The 14639-nt window shown below is 49.6% G+C and overlaps 1 protein-coding gene across 1 annotated transcript in view; it reads left to right on the forward strand.

The window, feature by feature from the left end:
• Positions 1-472: 472 nt before the first annotated feature.
• The window catches only part of TSPAN11 (tetraspanin 11), a 36477-nt gene continuing 22310 nt past the window's right edge, over positions 473-14639 (forward strand). Inside the window, exons 1-2 of the mRNA XM_003796432.3 lie at positions 473-562; positions 13865-14056. Of these exons, the coding sequence (XP_003796480.1) occupies positions 479-562; positions 13865-14056 (276 nt within the window). The 5' untranslated portion in view covers positions 473-478. The remainder of the gene's footprint in view (positions 563-13864; positions 14057-14639) is intronic.

The following is a 14639-nucleotide window of genomic DNA, read 5'->3' on the forward strand; positions in this document are numbered from 1 at the left end:
CTAGGTTGGCGGGACTGGGTGACCCGTGAGGTCCTTTCTGGTGCAGATGCTATGACTTGAGGTTCATGCCACACCTGTGGATGCAGAGTTCTGTTCACATGATACAGAGTACAAACTTCCAGTGAAGGGCCAGCCTGCTGAGCATGCATGTGGTGGGGTGTGTACAGGGTAGCTGAACTTGTATCTGAAACACAGATGAGATGAAAAGAGCCAGAGCAAAATCTGTGGAAGACTTGTAGGTTAGAGCTTTGTCAAGAGGATAAAACAGAGGTCCAGAAAGTTCTACCCAAATCCATCTCCACTTGGTGTCCAAAAGCCTTTGCGGTCCTCTGATCTTTGCTCCTCGTTGCACATCCACAACCTCCGCAGGCTCTTTGAAGGGAGCCCTGCCGAGCTGTTCTGGCTCTGGGAAGGACAGGTGTTTCTCTAGGGTCCCCTGGCCCAAAGCATGTTTGTCTCCTCTGCAGGCCCAGTGACCATGGCCCATTACAAGGCGGAGCAGGACGACTGGCTGCTTGTCTACCTGAAGTATCTCCTCTTTGTCTTTAACTTCTTCTTCTGGGTAAGTGAATTCTACACACACATCCCCTTCCCCGAGCACTGAGTGAGTCAGGCCACCTTTGTTTCTTGTGAGTCACCACTTTGAGGTTGATTTCTTCCAAATCAAAGACCACCCGTAGGCAAATTCAGCCTACTTTAAAGAAAATATGTACATTTGCTACTGAGGGGGAAGAAAAGAATCTAGTCTGCTGGTTGGCATGGAGTCGGTAGCGCACGGCGTCTGAATAGAGGCACAAACATCACAATAAGCGTTGCATCCTAGCTCTCTGCACAAAGGGGCCGGTCGGTGCCTTCCTCCCTGCTCACCGCTGCACCAGTGCCTTGTAGGAAATGGGTCTGTCTGAAATAATGGCTTGTTTTCCACCACAGCCCATTTGCCTCTCATGCTTCACATTCTCCAGGCCCAGGGCAGAGGAACAGAAGTCCTAGGGGCTCAAGCTGCTGGTGCCTGCCATGGAAATGGTCTCTATAGCGACCCCCCTCAGCAAGCCTGTCTGGTGATATATTCCAGAGGAGTATGGAGTCTGTCCACTCCAGGCAATTATCTGAGTAATTGGGAGCAGAATACCAGCCGTTCCCCAAAATAGCCAGGCACTGGAATGTACGTGTTTGCATGACAGTCTCAGTAAATGTGGGAAGGTAAGAAAATATTAAGAGTGCAGTCATTGCAGTTGGCTGGACCTCGGCACTGTCCTCTGCTAATGGTGTGGCCTTGGGCAACTTCCTTAAGTTCAAGGAGTCTGTTTCCCCAGCTACAATTCAGAGATATTTTCTAACCTGTTGGGATTGCATTCAATAAGTGCAGTATTTCGAATAGATCAGATGTCAAAATGCCTGCAAACGCCAACTAACTGATCTACGGAAAAGACAGAGCTGGCGTCCCACTTACCATGGTCGGGGGAACTCTCCCTTGACAGAGTCTTAGAAGCATCTCAGGAAGGCAAACACAAAAGTGGGATGTGTCTGAGTTTTCAGGGTCTTTCTCATGGGGGCTTGGTTAAGAATGAAAAAACCCAAGACACAGGAGTTCAGGACGGTGGACACAGCAAGACAAGCATTTTGAAGAGTCTAGGAGAATAGCTGGCCATCAGATGCTATCTATTAAAAAGTTGAACAATCTAATGTTTGTTTAAATGTTGGTTGCAAAGTTCCTGAAATGAACAATAAAGTTATTTGCAACTTTTATCTCCATGGGCAAGAGTTTCCTGGAATAGTGAAGTCCTGGTGATGAAGACAGTAGTAGGATAAAGCAGTGTTGACAGAGTCAACTGCGGGGTGTAGACAGTTTCAATTCTCAGAAGCAAATCCAACCTGGTACTTGGGAGTCTTAGTGAACATTTCTTTTTAACAATAACTATGTTTTCCCTGATCATAAAAGTCTTAAGTGTCTACTGATAACGTCTAAAGTACTGAAAAGGATTAGAAAAATAAAATTGCCCATAGCTCACTATGTTTGTTTCCTGGGGCTACCATAACAAAGTGTCATCAAGTGGGTGGCTTGAACAATAACAAGTTATTCTTTCTCAGTTCTGGAGGCCTGGAGTCCAAGTCCAGGTGTCAGTAGGGCCAGGCTCCCTGACACTTTAGTAGACTCTTTCCTTGCCTCTTTCAGCCTCTGGTAGCAGCTGGCTGATGCTGGCACTCCTTGGCTTGTGTCTCCACTACTCCAGCTTCCTCTCAGGGGTCCCTGTCTTCCCAGGTCATTTTCCTCTTCCTGTAAGGACACCAGAAAGAGGAAAATACCACAGGTGGTCATTGAACCACCCTTAATGACCTCCTCTGACTTGGTTACACCTGAAAAGATCTTACTTCTGAATCAGGTCGCATTCACAGGTACCAGGGGTAAAGATTTCAACATGTTTTTTCGGGGGCACAGTTCAACCCCGTACCACCAAGAACAGCAACTATTGAGATTTCTCTGGACTCTGCACTGATGAGGGCAGGAGATGGTAGTGACCTGTGGGAGTGACAGTGAAGGATCAAAATCTTTGGAGTGAGTTGAGGGATTTAGGAAGTGAAATTGATAAGATCAGGTCAGAATTAGATGGGCTGAAAAGGAAGAGATGTCTGGGATATGCAGTTCCTGAGTGGATGGCAGAGCTCCTTACTATAACAGGAGGCCAGAGAGAGAAATGTGGAGTCAGATGGCGAGGTCGGGTGGAGGTGTGATGAGTTTCAGGGGCCCAGAGACCCTTTGTGGGCAGTGGTTCTCAACCTTCCTAATGCCACAGCCCTGTAAAACAGTTCCTATGAGTCACAACCCACAGGTTGAGAACTGCTGCTCTAGGGTCTGGATCTCAGGAGAGAGCTAGGCTGGCACTCTGGACTCGGGGTGCATCCCCACCCAGATGGCAAGGATAGCCCCAGAATTAGATGAGAGCCTCTGGGAGAGCAGGGGGACTGGACAGAGAGGAGACGCAGGAAGGAAATGTGGGCAGCCCCTGGGCCAGGGTGAGTCTAGGGTGACCTGCAGTCCCACTTTGTCCTGACTAGGATGAGGGTCCCAGGGCTGTGGAACCTTGAGTGCTAAAATAAGGGAAGGTGGAAGGGTGAGGAAACATCAAGTCTTCTAGGGCCTGGGAAAGGCCACTGGGCTTAACAGCAAAGATTGGCAGCTGTGGGGAGAGCACTTTCAAGAGAGCAGTGAGCTGGGGTGTCTAGAACGTGGACTCTGTAGACAGAGCCAGCTGGGCGTGAGAAGACAGCTGGGCAGTAGCTGGTGAGGCCGGAAGGTTGCTGGCTCTTGGTTCCTAGGGCTGTCATGAATTGTTTGGACCAAAAAACTTGTGGAAGGGCCTGCCAAGGCCCTGTAGGCAGGTGTGGGCAGTAGCCCTGGTGACCCCATCAGGAGTCCCTCACAGCCAGAGCAGACTCAAGCTCTGTTGTTCAGAGTTTGAGTCTTTAGGGTATGGTAAGGAGAAGGCGTGTGGGTGGCAGCTTGGGCAGGTGGGCATCGAATGTGTCACCAGAGCAGCCAGCAGCAGTGAGGCATTCCACCAGGCAGATCTCCCTACTTCCAGTTAAAAATACCCCTGCCTTGGGGCCTGACTGGCTGCAGACCAGTTTCTGAGGGACCCAGTCAACCCTGGTGGGTCATGTGTAGGCCTCAGTCTCCTGTCCTGGCATCTGGTCCCCCGGACTTGTTGCAGTCTCCTTAGTAGACACAAAGTACACTCTGACTCGTCTCCTCCTAAGGCACCACCCCAAAACCCCAGGAAGGGGGTGTTGGCCAGTGAGGACCCCCTCCCCAAGAGAAGGTTCCCTCCCACATAGACACACCCCAGAGTTCTCCAGGTGTCAGGCACATAGCAGTACCTGTGTCTACACCGCCCCCCCATGCCAGCCACCTTGTCATCCTCTTCATCAAAGCCCAGCCCAGAGGGAGGGGGAACCCAGGTCTGTCTTGTGTGGTCGCAATGCCCAGCATTTGGGAGTCTTGGCTGGATAAAGACCTTGCGTGGTGACCCCACACCATCCTCAGACTAACCTGAGGGTCTGTGTCATTATTATCTTCACTTTGCAAATAGAGAAGAGACCCTTATGGGTCCAAAATCTTACCCAAGGTCACATACTGATCACCAAGCTCTTACTAACACCAGGTGAGGGATAATAATGACAATTTACAAATTCATCTCATCATTTTGATTAAGCACCTGGCAAGTATCCAGGTGGGCCTAGGCACTTGGGATACACCAGGGATCAAAGCTCCCTGCTGTCCTGGGACTTCCCACTGTGGGCTTCCTCTGTGCTTATCCTGTTAATCCCCCAGAACCCTGGGCGGTGGAGCCCTCTGTGAGTGTGCCAGGCTTTGCCCACAGTCCCAGAGCTGCTCCCAGCACTCTCTGGCCCCAGGCCTGTGCTTGGCCACCACACTGTTGGCCCAGGTCTGAGTCCTGCACTTTTCTGTGGAGTCTTTGCACACATGAATCAGCAAGGCAGCAGGGCATGCTGGGGACTCAGGCTCAAGTTGGGTTCAGATTCAGATTCTAGCCACAGGACATTAGGTGCTACAAACTGAACTGTGTCCTCCTACGCATACCCAGATTCATGTGCTGAAGCCCTAACCTCCCATGTGACTATATTTGGAGACAGCTTGGGGTGGGGGGGGCGCGCGGGAGTAGGTGAGGTTGCACAAGGGTAGAAGGGTTAGATCCTATTCTGGTAGGATTGGTAGCCCTCTGGGAAGGGAAGGCCAGCCCTCTTTTTCCCCACACACTAACACTGAGTAAAGGCCACGTGAGGACACAGCAAGAAGGCAGCCACCATCAGGCCGGGAAAAGAGCCCCAACACGAACTGAATCACCTCGATCTTGGACTTGCCAGTCTCCTGAACTATGATAATAAATTTTTAGTGTTTAAGCCCCCAGTCTGTGTGTTTTGTTACAGCTGTCTGAGCTAAGTCATTAGGCAAATCACTTAATCTCCCCAGCCTCGCTTTTTTCATATGTTAAATGAAAATGCCAAAACCTGTATGAATTAGAGATTAATATTTAGAAAAACATTTAGCATAGCTGATGGCACATACTTGGTGCTTAGCTATTATGTGTTACTATATTATAATTAGACTAATAAGCATCTCTCTAGGCTTTTTAACAGCTTTCTCTGTCCATAACGCTGGAATTATATTTTAATTCTTTTTTTTTTTTTTAGTGCAGGTTATAACCTGCTAAATTTATTTAGGTCACATTCCAAAGTTGGCAAAACCCAAAGCAATGGTCACCTCTACCATTCAACGTGGGTAGGATTCAGCAACAGCAGTTTTTTCTTGCCACCCTTTCCCTGACCCCCCACCTTGCATTTAGATTAACCCCGTGTTAATAGCATGATCCTACTGAGCAAGGAAGGCCCCCATGGCCAGCCCTGGGTCAGAAACCAAAAACACCAGCACTTCTAAATAAGGTGTGGCGCAGCCTAGAGAATGCTTTGCTTCCTCCTCCCTTTTCCTACACGGCTTCCTACAGCTCCCATCACCCCTGCAATGTTGTTCTCTAATTTATTATTTTAATTAGCTGCTTGGCTGTGTTAATAATCAAAACTTTTCCAACCTCCCAGGAGCTCTGCCAGGCAATGGGAAGATCTGAGGAAGCAGCCAGCTCCCGTGGCTGGAGAGCTTGCCTCTGTGCAGGCAGCTCCATTCTGCCCCAGGGGGTCAGGAGGGCTCAGTCTCCCAGGAATCCCTGGGACACCTTCATGGAGACCTGAGACCAAGACTGGTGGAGGAGATGGAGTGTCAGCATGGGCAGGAGAGTGAGGGTGGCTTGAGACCATCACTTCTGGATCTGGGGAGGCTCTGGGAGGAAGGAGCCTTGCTTACCTCCAGGCTGAGGCTAAAAAGCCCTTCACTTTGTACATTATCAGTCCACTGAACTCAGCCCCTGCCTGCCTCTGTGGGCTGGCCACCTAGGAAAGGGCTCGTGAGGCTGAGTTCTCTGCTGTACTCTTTCTTGTAACGCTGAATAGTCTCAGACTTCCAGGGCACTCAGGGCATCTCTGCTCCTCTGTGCTGTCAGGATGTGCTAGGGGACAAGGTCACACTTGAGGAGTTTGCACACTTCATGTGCACAGGGCCACGGTGGCTCAGACAAGTCAGGTCAAGCATGGGGTAATAGCTCTGAGCTTCCCCTGCTGCAGCCTGAGGACTCTAGGTCTCGCTGTGGCCCAGACACCTGAGGACAGGCTTCCTGGGCAGAGCCGTTCTATGTAAAATGGGCACAAAACTCAGCATTATAATTCTTGAGTTCTAGCCTTCACTCCGCTCCTGGCTAGTTGTGTGATCTTGGAAAATTCACTTCTCTGTAGGCCAGTTCCTCTATCCAGAATATAAAAGGGGTTGAACTCAAGTCTTTCCTTCCTTCGTCCCTTCCCACTCTGTTGGCGATACTAACAGGAATGAGGTTTAATCAAGAGGCTAAAAGAGTGCCCCCTGACCCATGAATGGCTCAATAAATTGTGGTATATGTACACCATGGGATATTATGCAGCCTTAAAGAAAGATGGAGACTTTACCTCCTTCATGTTTACATGGATGGAGCTGGAACATATTCTTCTTAGCAAAGTCTCTCAAGAATGGAAGAAGTATCCAATGTACTCAGTCTTACTATGAAACCAATTTATAGCTTTCTTATGAAAGCTATAACCCAATTATAGCCCAAGAAGAGGTGGGGAGGGGAGAAGGGAGGATGGGTAGAGGGAGGGTAATTGGTGGGACCACACCTATGGTGCATCTTACAAGGGTACATGTGAAATTTAGTAGGTGTAGAATATAAATGTCTTAACACAATAACTAAGAAAATGCCATGAAGGCTATGTTAACTAGTTTGATGAAAACATTTCAAATTGTATTTGCATTAATGTGCACAGCTATGATTTAATAAAAAGAAATTAAGAGGCTAAAAGAGGAGACACAGGGTAAAAAATAAAACAAATTGTGATGAAGTAATGACAGAAACACGTATAAGACATGGAGCTAGCACAGAGGACACAATGACTTTCTGGGAGTCAGGCCAGGGACAGCTCCAAGGAAGCTTTCCTCTGGGTTCTGAGCTGGGTTTGAAAGATGAACAAGTGATCCTAGGTTCCCTCCCAGTTCCAACCCTCAGTAAGTCCCTTAGATTTTGCTCTCATTGTAAGGCTCAAGAGATGGGATTGCAGAAGAAAAAGGGGGAAGTGGTGCTCTATTTTATCAAGAGCTCTAAAAGCCACATGTGGTGGCTCACACCTGTAATCTGAGTACTCTGGGAGGCCAAGGTGGGTAGACTGTCTGAGCTCACGAGTTCAAGACCAGCCTGAGCCAGAGCGAGACCTCGTCTCTAAAAATAGCCAGGCATTGTGGTGGGAGCCTGTAGTCCCAGCTACTTGGGAGGCTGAGGCAGGAGGATCGCTTGAGCCCAACAGTTTGAGGTTGATGTGAACTGTGATGCCACAGCACTTTACCCAGGGCAACAAAGTGAGACTCTGTCTCAAAATAAAAAGAGCTCTGTAAAACCAGAGCCAAGAAAAGAAATGCCTTGTAAAGTAAAAACTAACCGTTAGTATGGCAGGCCAGTCCTTGAAGATCCAATCAACCAAGGCAGTAAGAACCCAGGGTGAGCGGGCAGGCGCTTACTCTGTGACAGGTAGCAGTGCTTGATGCAGGCTGGTTGTGCCCTCCTGGAGAGCTCAGAGGTAGCTTAGGAGTGGCACTAGTGTGCCCTTGACCCCACCTGTGATCAGAGGCTTGGCAGTTCTCTGTCAGGGCTACAGCCCAGGGTTCTGCAAATACTTTTCCAACTTGGGGTGGGGAGCCATTCTTCCAAAGCAGCAGGGCTTTACTAAGACCCCATCTCTCAATCTTCTCCCTCAGCCCCCAGGCTATGTTTGCTCCTCAAGTTAAACCTATTTACTTCTCCTTCGTATCAGAAATTGCCCTGTGTTTACAAAATCAGGGTCTTTCTGCCCAGTCCCCTACAAGTGACAAGAGGGCACAACAGTGCCAGGCTAGGGGCCTGAGAGCCTGGTGTCATCAGAGGAGGCATGCAGTGGGTATTGGGTAAAAGAGAGAATGAGAATAGCAAGCATCAGTCTGGCATTAAGATCCCTCAGGTGCTACTCCAGGTCTTTTCAGGGGCTTTTTCCTAATGACTTAAAAGAAAAGACCATTCCCCTCAGGGATTGCTGACTCTTCAGGCTACCCCTCTAAAAATGACAATACAGGGACGGCAGGGAAGAGAAATACTAGCTGTTGCCCCAGGAGCTTGGCAGACAGAGGCAAGTAAGGGGAGCAGGTGCACTATTTCCATAGCCCTCCTGGAAGGCCCATCCATAAGTCCCACACTCACTATGGTGGCTGCTGGGTGCCAGGGCATGTGCTGGGCCCAGGGCTCTGAGGGAAGTGAAGTGTTTCCCACCCCACACTGAGGGCAGCTGGAAGGTGGCAGAATGCTGCAGGGGTGAAGCACAGGCAGGAACTCAGCTGCCTGGGAGAGGCACAGCAGGTGCCACACTGGAAATGGGCCTTAAAGGGTGCATAGGAGTTTAGAGAGTAGAAGAGCAAAGAGAAGGATGTGAGGGAGGTCAGAAAGGATGAGAAAGAGACTCTCTGAGGCCCAAAGAAGCTGTGAAACTCACCCCAATTCTCACTGCCAATAAATAAAAGAGCTTGGACTTGGACAACACTCTGTCCCAGAGGTCACCCTCTCCTTCACTCTACCAATACTGCCCCAGTTACCAGGCATCATAACAACGTTTTCAAGCAAAGCAGCTACTCAGTTCGTAGAGATGAAAGCCTGGGTGTGGAGGAGAGAAACTAGTGAAAGATGAAGCTAAAAATCAGGCTGAGACCAGACACGTAAGGGCCACAAGGCCACGTGAGAAAGCTTGGGCTCAGTGCTCTGGGTGCTGGGATGGGGGGATTCCTCAGCAGAGGGGTGCTGGCTGGGTGGGTGGGCACTGGAGGTGCTGGCCTGTGGGTGGAGCAGGGCCAGCAGAGCCGAGGCAGGGCAGTGCAGTGGGGAGATGGAGACTGGTTTGAGAGCAGAGGGGAACTGACATATGACTGTTGCTGAAGGTCAGTAATGACCCTGCAGTGTCTGGTCTGGAGTGGGAGGAGCACAGATGTCCAAGCCAAAAACCTCTCCAGTCCAGCGTGCATAGCGTGCTGCTGGCCACCAAACACAATAAAGAAACTGCACCAGCTCGGCACCCGTAGCACAAGGGTTATGGTGCTGACCACATGCACTGAGGCTGGCAGGTTCAAAACTGGCCTTGGCCAGCTAAACAATCACAACTGCAACAAAAAATAGCCGGGCACTGTGGCGGGTGCCTGTAGTCTCAGCTACTTGGGAGGCTGAGGCAAGAGAATCGCTTAAGCCCAAGAGTTTGAGGTTGCTGTGAGCTGTGACATTACAGCACTCTGCCGAGGGTGACATAGTGACAGTCTGTCTCAAGAAAAAAAAAAAAAAGGAAACTGCACCATCCCCCTGTGCATGTCCTGCCTCCCCGTGCTGGGGGCTCCTTCCACACTGAAGGTAGAGCACTCTCTCGCCCAGGGGAGCTTTCTTTGTCAGGAGTCCTGACTCCTGCCTTACCTTCCTGGCACAGAAACCCTACAGTAGCAGGACAAAGACAAATCCTGTGATTACCTTTACACCCTCTGCCTGCTTGCCTTCGGGTCCACTGCCTTATTTCTATCGGGCCCCAAGCATATGTGGCTGCTCAGGGTGATCCTTCTCCCCTTGATGAGTGAGCAACACCCTGGCAGTGTTTCTTTTCTATAAATGGGAAGTTCCTCAGATTACCCGGCGTGAGTGACCTACTCTGCCCCTCTCAGCCCGCTCGTGTCCCTGTTGCCTAGCTTCACCCTCTGCAGCGTTTCCTAGCTAATCAGAAAACTGTGGTTTTGAAAAATATGGTTAATACTCCATGGAAAACCAACCCAGTTTCTGTAAAGAGCCAAATATTGCCGAATCAACTCTATGTAAATGACTGTTGAAATAGCTCACTGGGGTCAGTCCTCCTCTGCCGGCCTCTCCTCCTGTGCTCCGCTGACTTAGGCAGTTTCCAGGAGGCCTGAGTGAAAGCCACAAGCCGCTGCCCAAAAGCATCTTGCTGGAGGTGTATTGGCAGCAGGTTGTCCCCCTGGTACCAACAGGGACATTTAACCATGAGGAAGGGTTCTCAGAGATATTCTTATCCAGTGCCCCCAGTTTACAGATGAAGAAACTGAGCCTTAGAGAGGCCACATGTCTGTGCCATGGTCCCATGGTTAGTAGGGGCACCTCCCAGACGGGAACCCAGGCCTACTGATGTCTGCCCCCTGTGACACCCTCTGATGTTGCATTCCAACAGTGAGCAGTTTTACTATTCTTGTCCAGAGGAAAGGTAGTCTTCTAAAGAGCTGACTACATGCCAAGTAGGAAGTCTGGGTAGGACTTGAAACCCCCTTGTTCCTTATAGCTAATCATGAGGCCATGACACTTCCAGGGAGGGCTGGAGTCTCAGTTGATTGGGACTCATTCCCTGATTTATTCTGGACCTCAGAAGGATTGTGGGTTTGTTGTTTTCTAGACCTTAATAAGGGGAGCATGTCCCTCCAGGTCCCTCTCAGATCCTGCCCTGTGTCTGGGACCTGGGGCTCAGTCTGCTTTGCAAGATCCCAGCCCGTTCTGTGTGGCTGGCAAGCACCCTGGCAGAGAGGCCCTCCATTAGTCAGATCAATACTCCTCCCTGGGGGCTGCGTTTCTCGTAGACTCCACTCCTTCCCCCAGGAGCCACATATGTCTTCCTCTCTTGCACAATCTGCTCCCCGTTACTCTGTCTTCTACCCCAAAGCTTCTGCCAAAAAAAAACACCCTAACACAGATGGAAGGAAAGGGTGAAGTTCAGGTCCTGAACGAATCTCCGCGGCATCTCAGGCGCCTCCTCCGAGGGGAGAAGCACCAAAGCTTCAAGAGGGTCAGGAAGCCTCAAGATTCAGGGAAAATCAGCACAGCGCCACCTGCTGGCAGGAGAGGGCGGGGCACTTGGGCCCCCGGTAATCATGAGTCCCAGGCGGTAGTTCTCAACCGGACTACTCTGGCGTTGTAAAGTATTCATGTCTGGGTCCCACCCTCAGAGACTCTGATTGGCCTGGGGGCTGGCCTGGGTTTTTCACAGCTCTCCAGGTGATTGTACAATCAGACCTTAAGGGGACATGGAGGTAGAAGAGACCATCTAGGCCAGGGCTCATTATGTGGTGCAAAAATAGACCTCAGCTGCTGGCCCTGAATGTGTTATTTTATGTGGATGACTTTCTCTGGGCAAAGGATACAAAGCTTTTTATCAGCTTCTCAGCGGGCCTCGTGTTCCCCCAACAGATTAATTGTCCCCAAAGCAGTCTAAACAGATCCTTCTTGGTGATCTCAGATCCAGATGAGCAGCCTGTGCTCTGGTGGAGGGGGACAGGATTAAAAAGCCTAATAGATAACAGATAGTGCGCATATTTCTATAAAGAGACTATACTTGCTAAACGCTAAGTTTCTTGGGCTTTTTGCTGGAGTTAGAGCAATTCAGTGTGGTCACGTGCCTATATCATGCTGCTCAGAATCTTTTCCTTCAGTAATATAGGTGTTTGATTAATAAATGAGAAGTAAAAGTATAAATTAATGCACTGTGTTTGATAGGCAGAAGCCCTCAAAACATAAGATCCATGGGGAAAAGTAATCAAAGGGGTCCTTAGTGATTATAGGTTGGGGACAACTGGCCCGATATAATTCACGTTTTTTGAGAGATGAACAAACTGAGGTCCAAAAAGCTTAAAGACTATCTTTAAGTCATACAACTAGTTATATGAAGTTGGGACCTTCACCTGAGTCTTTCAGGCATGCCATAGGGGGTGAAGAGAATTCTATGCAGAATAGTTTGCTAGAAAGCCTCACTGGACACAGTTCCATTGACCCAGACTCTGGAATCTCTCACTGGACACGAAGGTCATGTCGGCCACAAATAACCCACACCCAGAGAGGCTTTGAAAACCTATGGTAGGCAGGATTTCATGGACTCAGATAACTCCAGTTGTAAGATGCACTATTGTTTTTCATACCACTATGGAAAAGTGCCACCAATTGTGTTTGCAAGATGCCATCAATTATAAGATGCAACCCAATTTTACAGATGTTAAATGGGAGGGGAAAAATTATTTCATGGAATCCAAGAAAGATGGCATGTTAGCCTCTCCCATTCTATTTGAAGTGGCACAGCTGTAGCCTGGGTAGAGTCCCCTCACCTGGTGGAGGTGTCAGTGAAGACAAAATGGGACTTTGAAGAAATTATATCTATCGAAAATACAGGAGTAAGTGGAGGAGCAGGTCCAGCCCACACTGTGGGATCTGAGGACAGAGTCCTAGATTTGCCCTCAAAAGACTCAGGTTTGAGTCTCAATTCTGAAACTCTATAATATATTGTGTCATCTCGGGCACATTTTTATTCCCTCCATGCCTCAATTTCCTCATCTGCGAACAAGGGTAATACCTGCCCACTCACCCTGTCCCATCCTCACTGAGCTGTTGAAAGTACAGAAGAGAAAAGGGTAAGATACATGAAAGTTGACTGATACTGTTAATAGCTAAGGACCGCCTTCTGTTTGCTGAGCTGAAGTCTGGGACTGTCCAGAACAGAGAACTGGGAAATGGTAGGTGGAGGTTATAGAGAGCATCATCTGGGGCAGAGGGAACGCCTCTCAGGGACAATAAGCATTAGAGGGCATAGGCAGAGCATTAGAGGGCTTTTCCAGCTTTGGCCATACCCAGGACCCCTTGAGGAAGCACCCAGCACCCATCAGAGGAAATGGACCCACTCTTAGAGGGGGCCAGAAGAACAGAAGGCAGATCAAAGTCACCTTCCCAGGAGCAGATGGTAGAGATGGTCAGAGGTCCCAGAGGTCCTGTCCCCAAATCCTGGGCAAATGCCTCTAATATTCCCCATCTGGCACTTTGAGAACACTCTACACATGTGTATATGTGTATACACATACATTATGCACTGCTGAGAATAACAGTAACAGAAAGGGCTGTTCAGCCTCAGTACAGAAAGAACCAGCTGAGCTGAGCCACCCCAGGCACATCTTCCGGGTACTCTAGTTTCTAAGGCGGCATCTCCCAGACCTGCACATCAGCAGTGTCCTATCCCTGACCCCTTCTCAGGACTGAAAGAGAATCAGTTAGCAAAAAAGTTTCTCCACCACCCTCCTGCAGTGCCAGAATGGCTCAGCTTGTCTGGCACAGCAGCCCTTCCACTGTGGAGGCAGCATGACGGGGAGGGCAGGCCTATCCCCAGCTAGAGGCAGGGCCTCAGGCAACTTAGCTTTCCTCCATGGGCCTCAGTTACTCTCACTGTAGAACAGGGGTGGGGCCCAGCCATCATTTCCTAGGGAGCAAGTATGAGGATTCAGAAGTGCCCCAGCAGGGAAATGTGGACAGAGCAAAGGAGCGCTCTGATGGAGACGAGTTGGGGAGATGAAGGAACTGGGGTATGGTGGTCAACTCCACAGCCGCGGACGCTGTGACAGCAATGTGATAGATAGCATGGTAAGAAGCACAGACTAGGAGTCAGACCTGGATTCACACCTGGCTCTGCAGCTCGCTCACATGTGTGACCTTGGGCAAGTCTCCTAACCTCTCTATGCCTCAATTTACCCATATAAAACTGAGTGACCAAACTCTTCTTGCAGGCCCTTTGGAGGACATAACAGGCCAATGCCTAAGAGGCGCCTGGTACCTAGTAGGCTTTCCACAAAAGGCAGCTGCTGAGGCCCCTGCCACCCCTGCTCTAACCCAGAGCTCTCCTGCAGGTGGGAGGGGCAGCCGTCCTGGCCGTGGGCATCTGGACTCTGGTGGAGAAGAGTGGCTACCTCAGCGTCCTGGCCTCCAGCACCTTTGCAGCCTCTGCCTACATCCTCATCTTTGCGGGCACTCTTGTCATGGTGACCGGCTTTCTGGGCTTTGGTGCCATCCTCCAGGAGCAGAAGGGCTGCCTTTCCACAGTGAGTGACCCCTCCATGTTCTGTGGGCAGGAGGACCCCTGTACCACCCACCCTGGCCCTTAAGTTTCTCAGCAAGAGGGGTCCCAGGCCTGGAACAGGAGGGCCTGAGGCCGTGGCAGGGGTCGGGGGGGGGGGCTGCTCTTGGGGCTGGTGTTTGCCAAGGTCCCCAGGTTCTTCAGACCTAAGACAGGGGCCCCATTGTCCCTCCTCCTCCTCCTTGTAGATTTCATCATGGTAATTTTAACAGAGATACAATAAAATGGTTTTGTAACAAAGCTCCATGATCCCATCACTCAGAGTTCAATGGTTACCCTTTCATAGTCAATCTGGGTTCATTTTCTCCTATACTTTGCTCCCTCCATGGCCCAAGGGTGATTTCCAAGCAACCCCAGACATCGTGTCATCTGGAAATATTTCAGTATATACCTATAAAACTTAAGGATAACCTTTTAGAAAACATAATAACATTACGATTATCACAGTTAAAAACAACATTTGTTAATATCATGAAATAACCGGGCAGTTTCAAATCTCCATAATTGACCCATAAACTATTCCTTTTTTTTTTTTTTTTTGGTAAGTT

Source organism: Otolemur garnettii, unplaced genomic scaffold (genome assembly GCF_000181295.1).
Source record: "Otolemur garnettii isolate 467f Iridium unplaced genomic scaffold, OtoGar3 scaffold00104, whole genome shotgun sequence".
In the NCBI taxonomy this organism is placed as follows: Eukaryota; Metazoa; Chordata; class Mammalia; order Primates; family Galagidae; genus Otolemur; species Otolemur garnettii.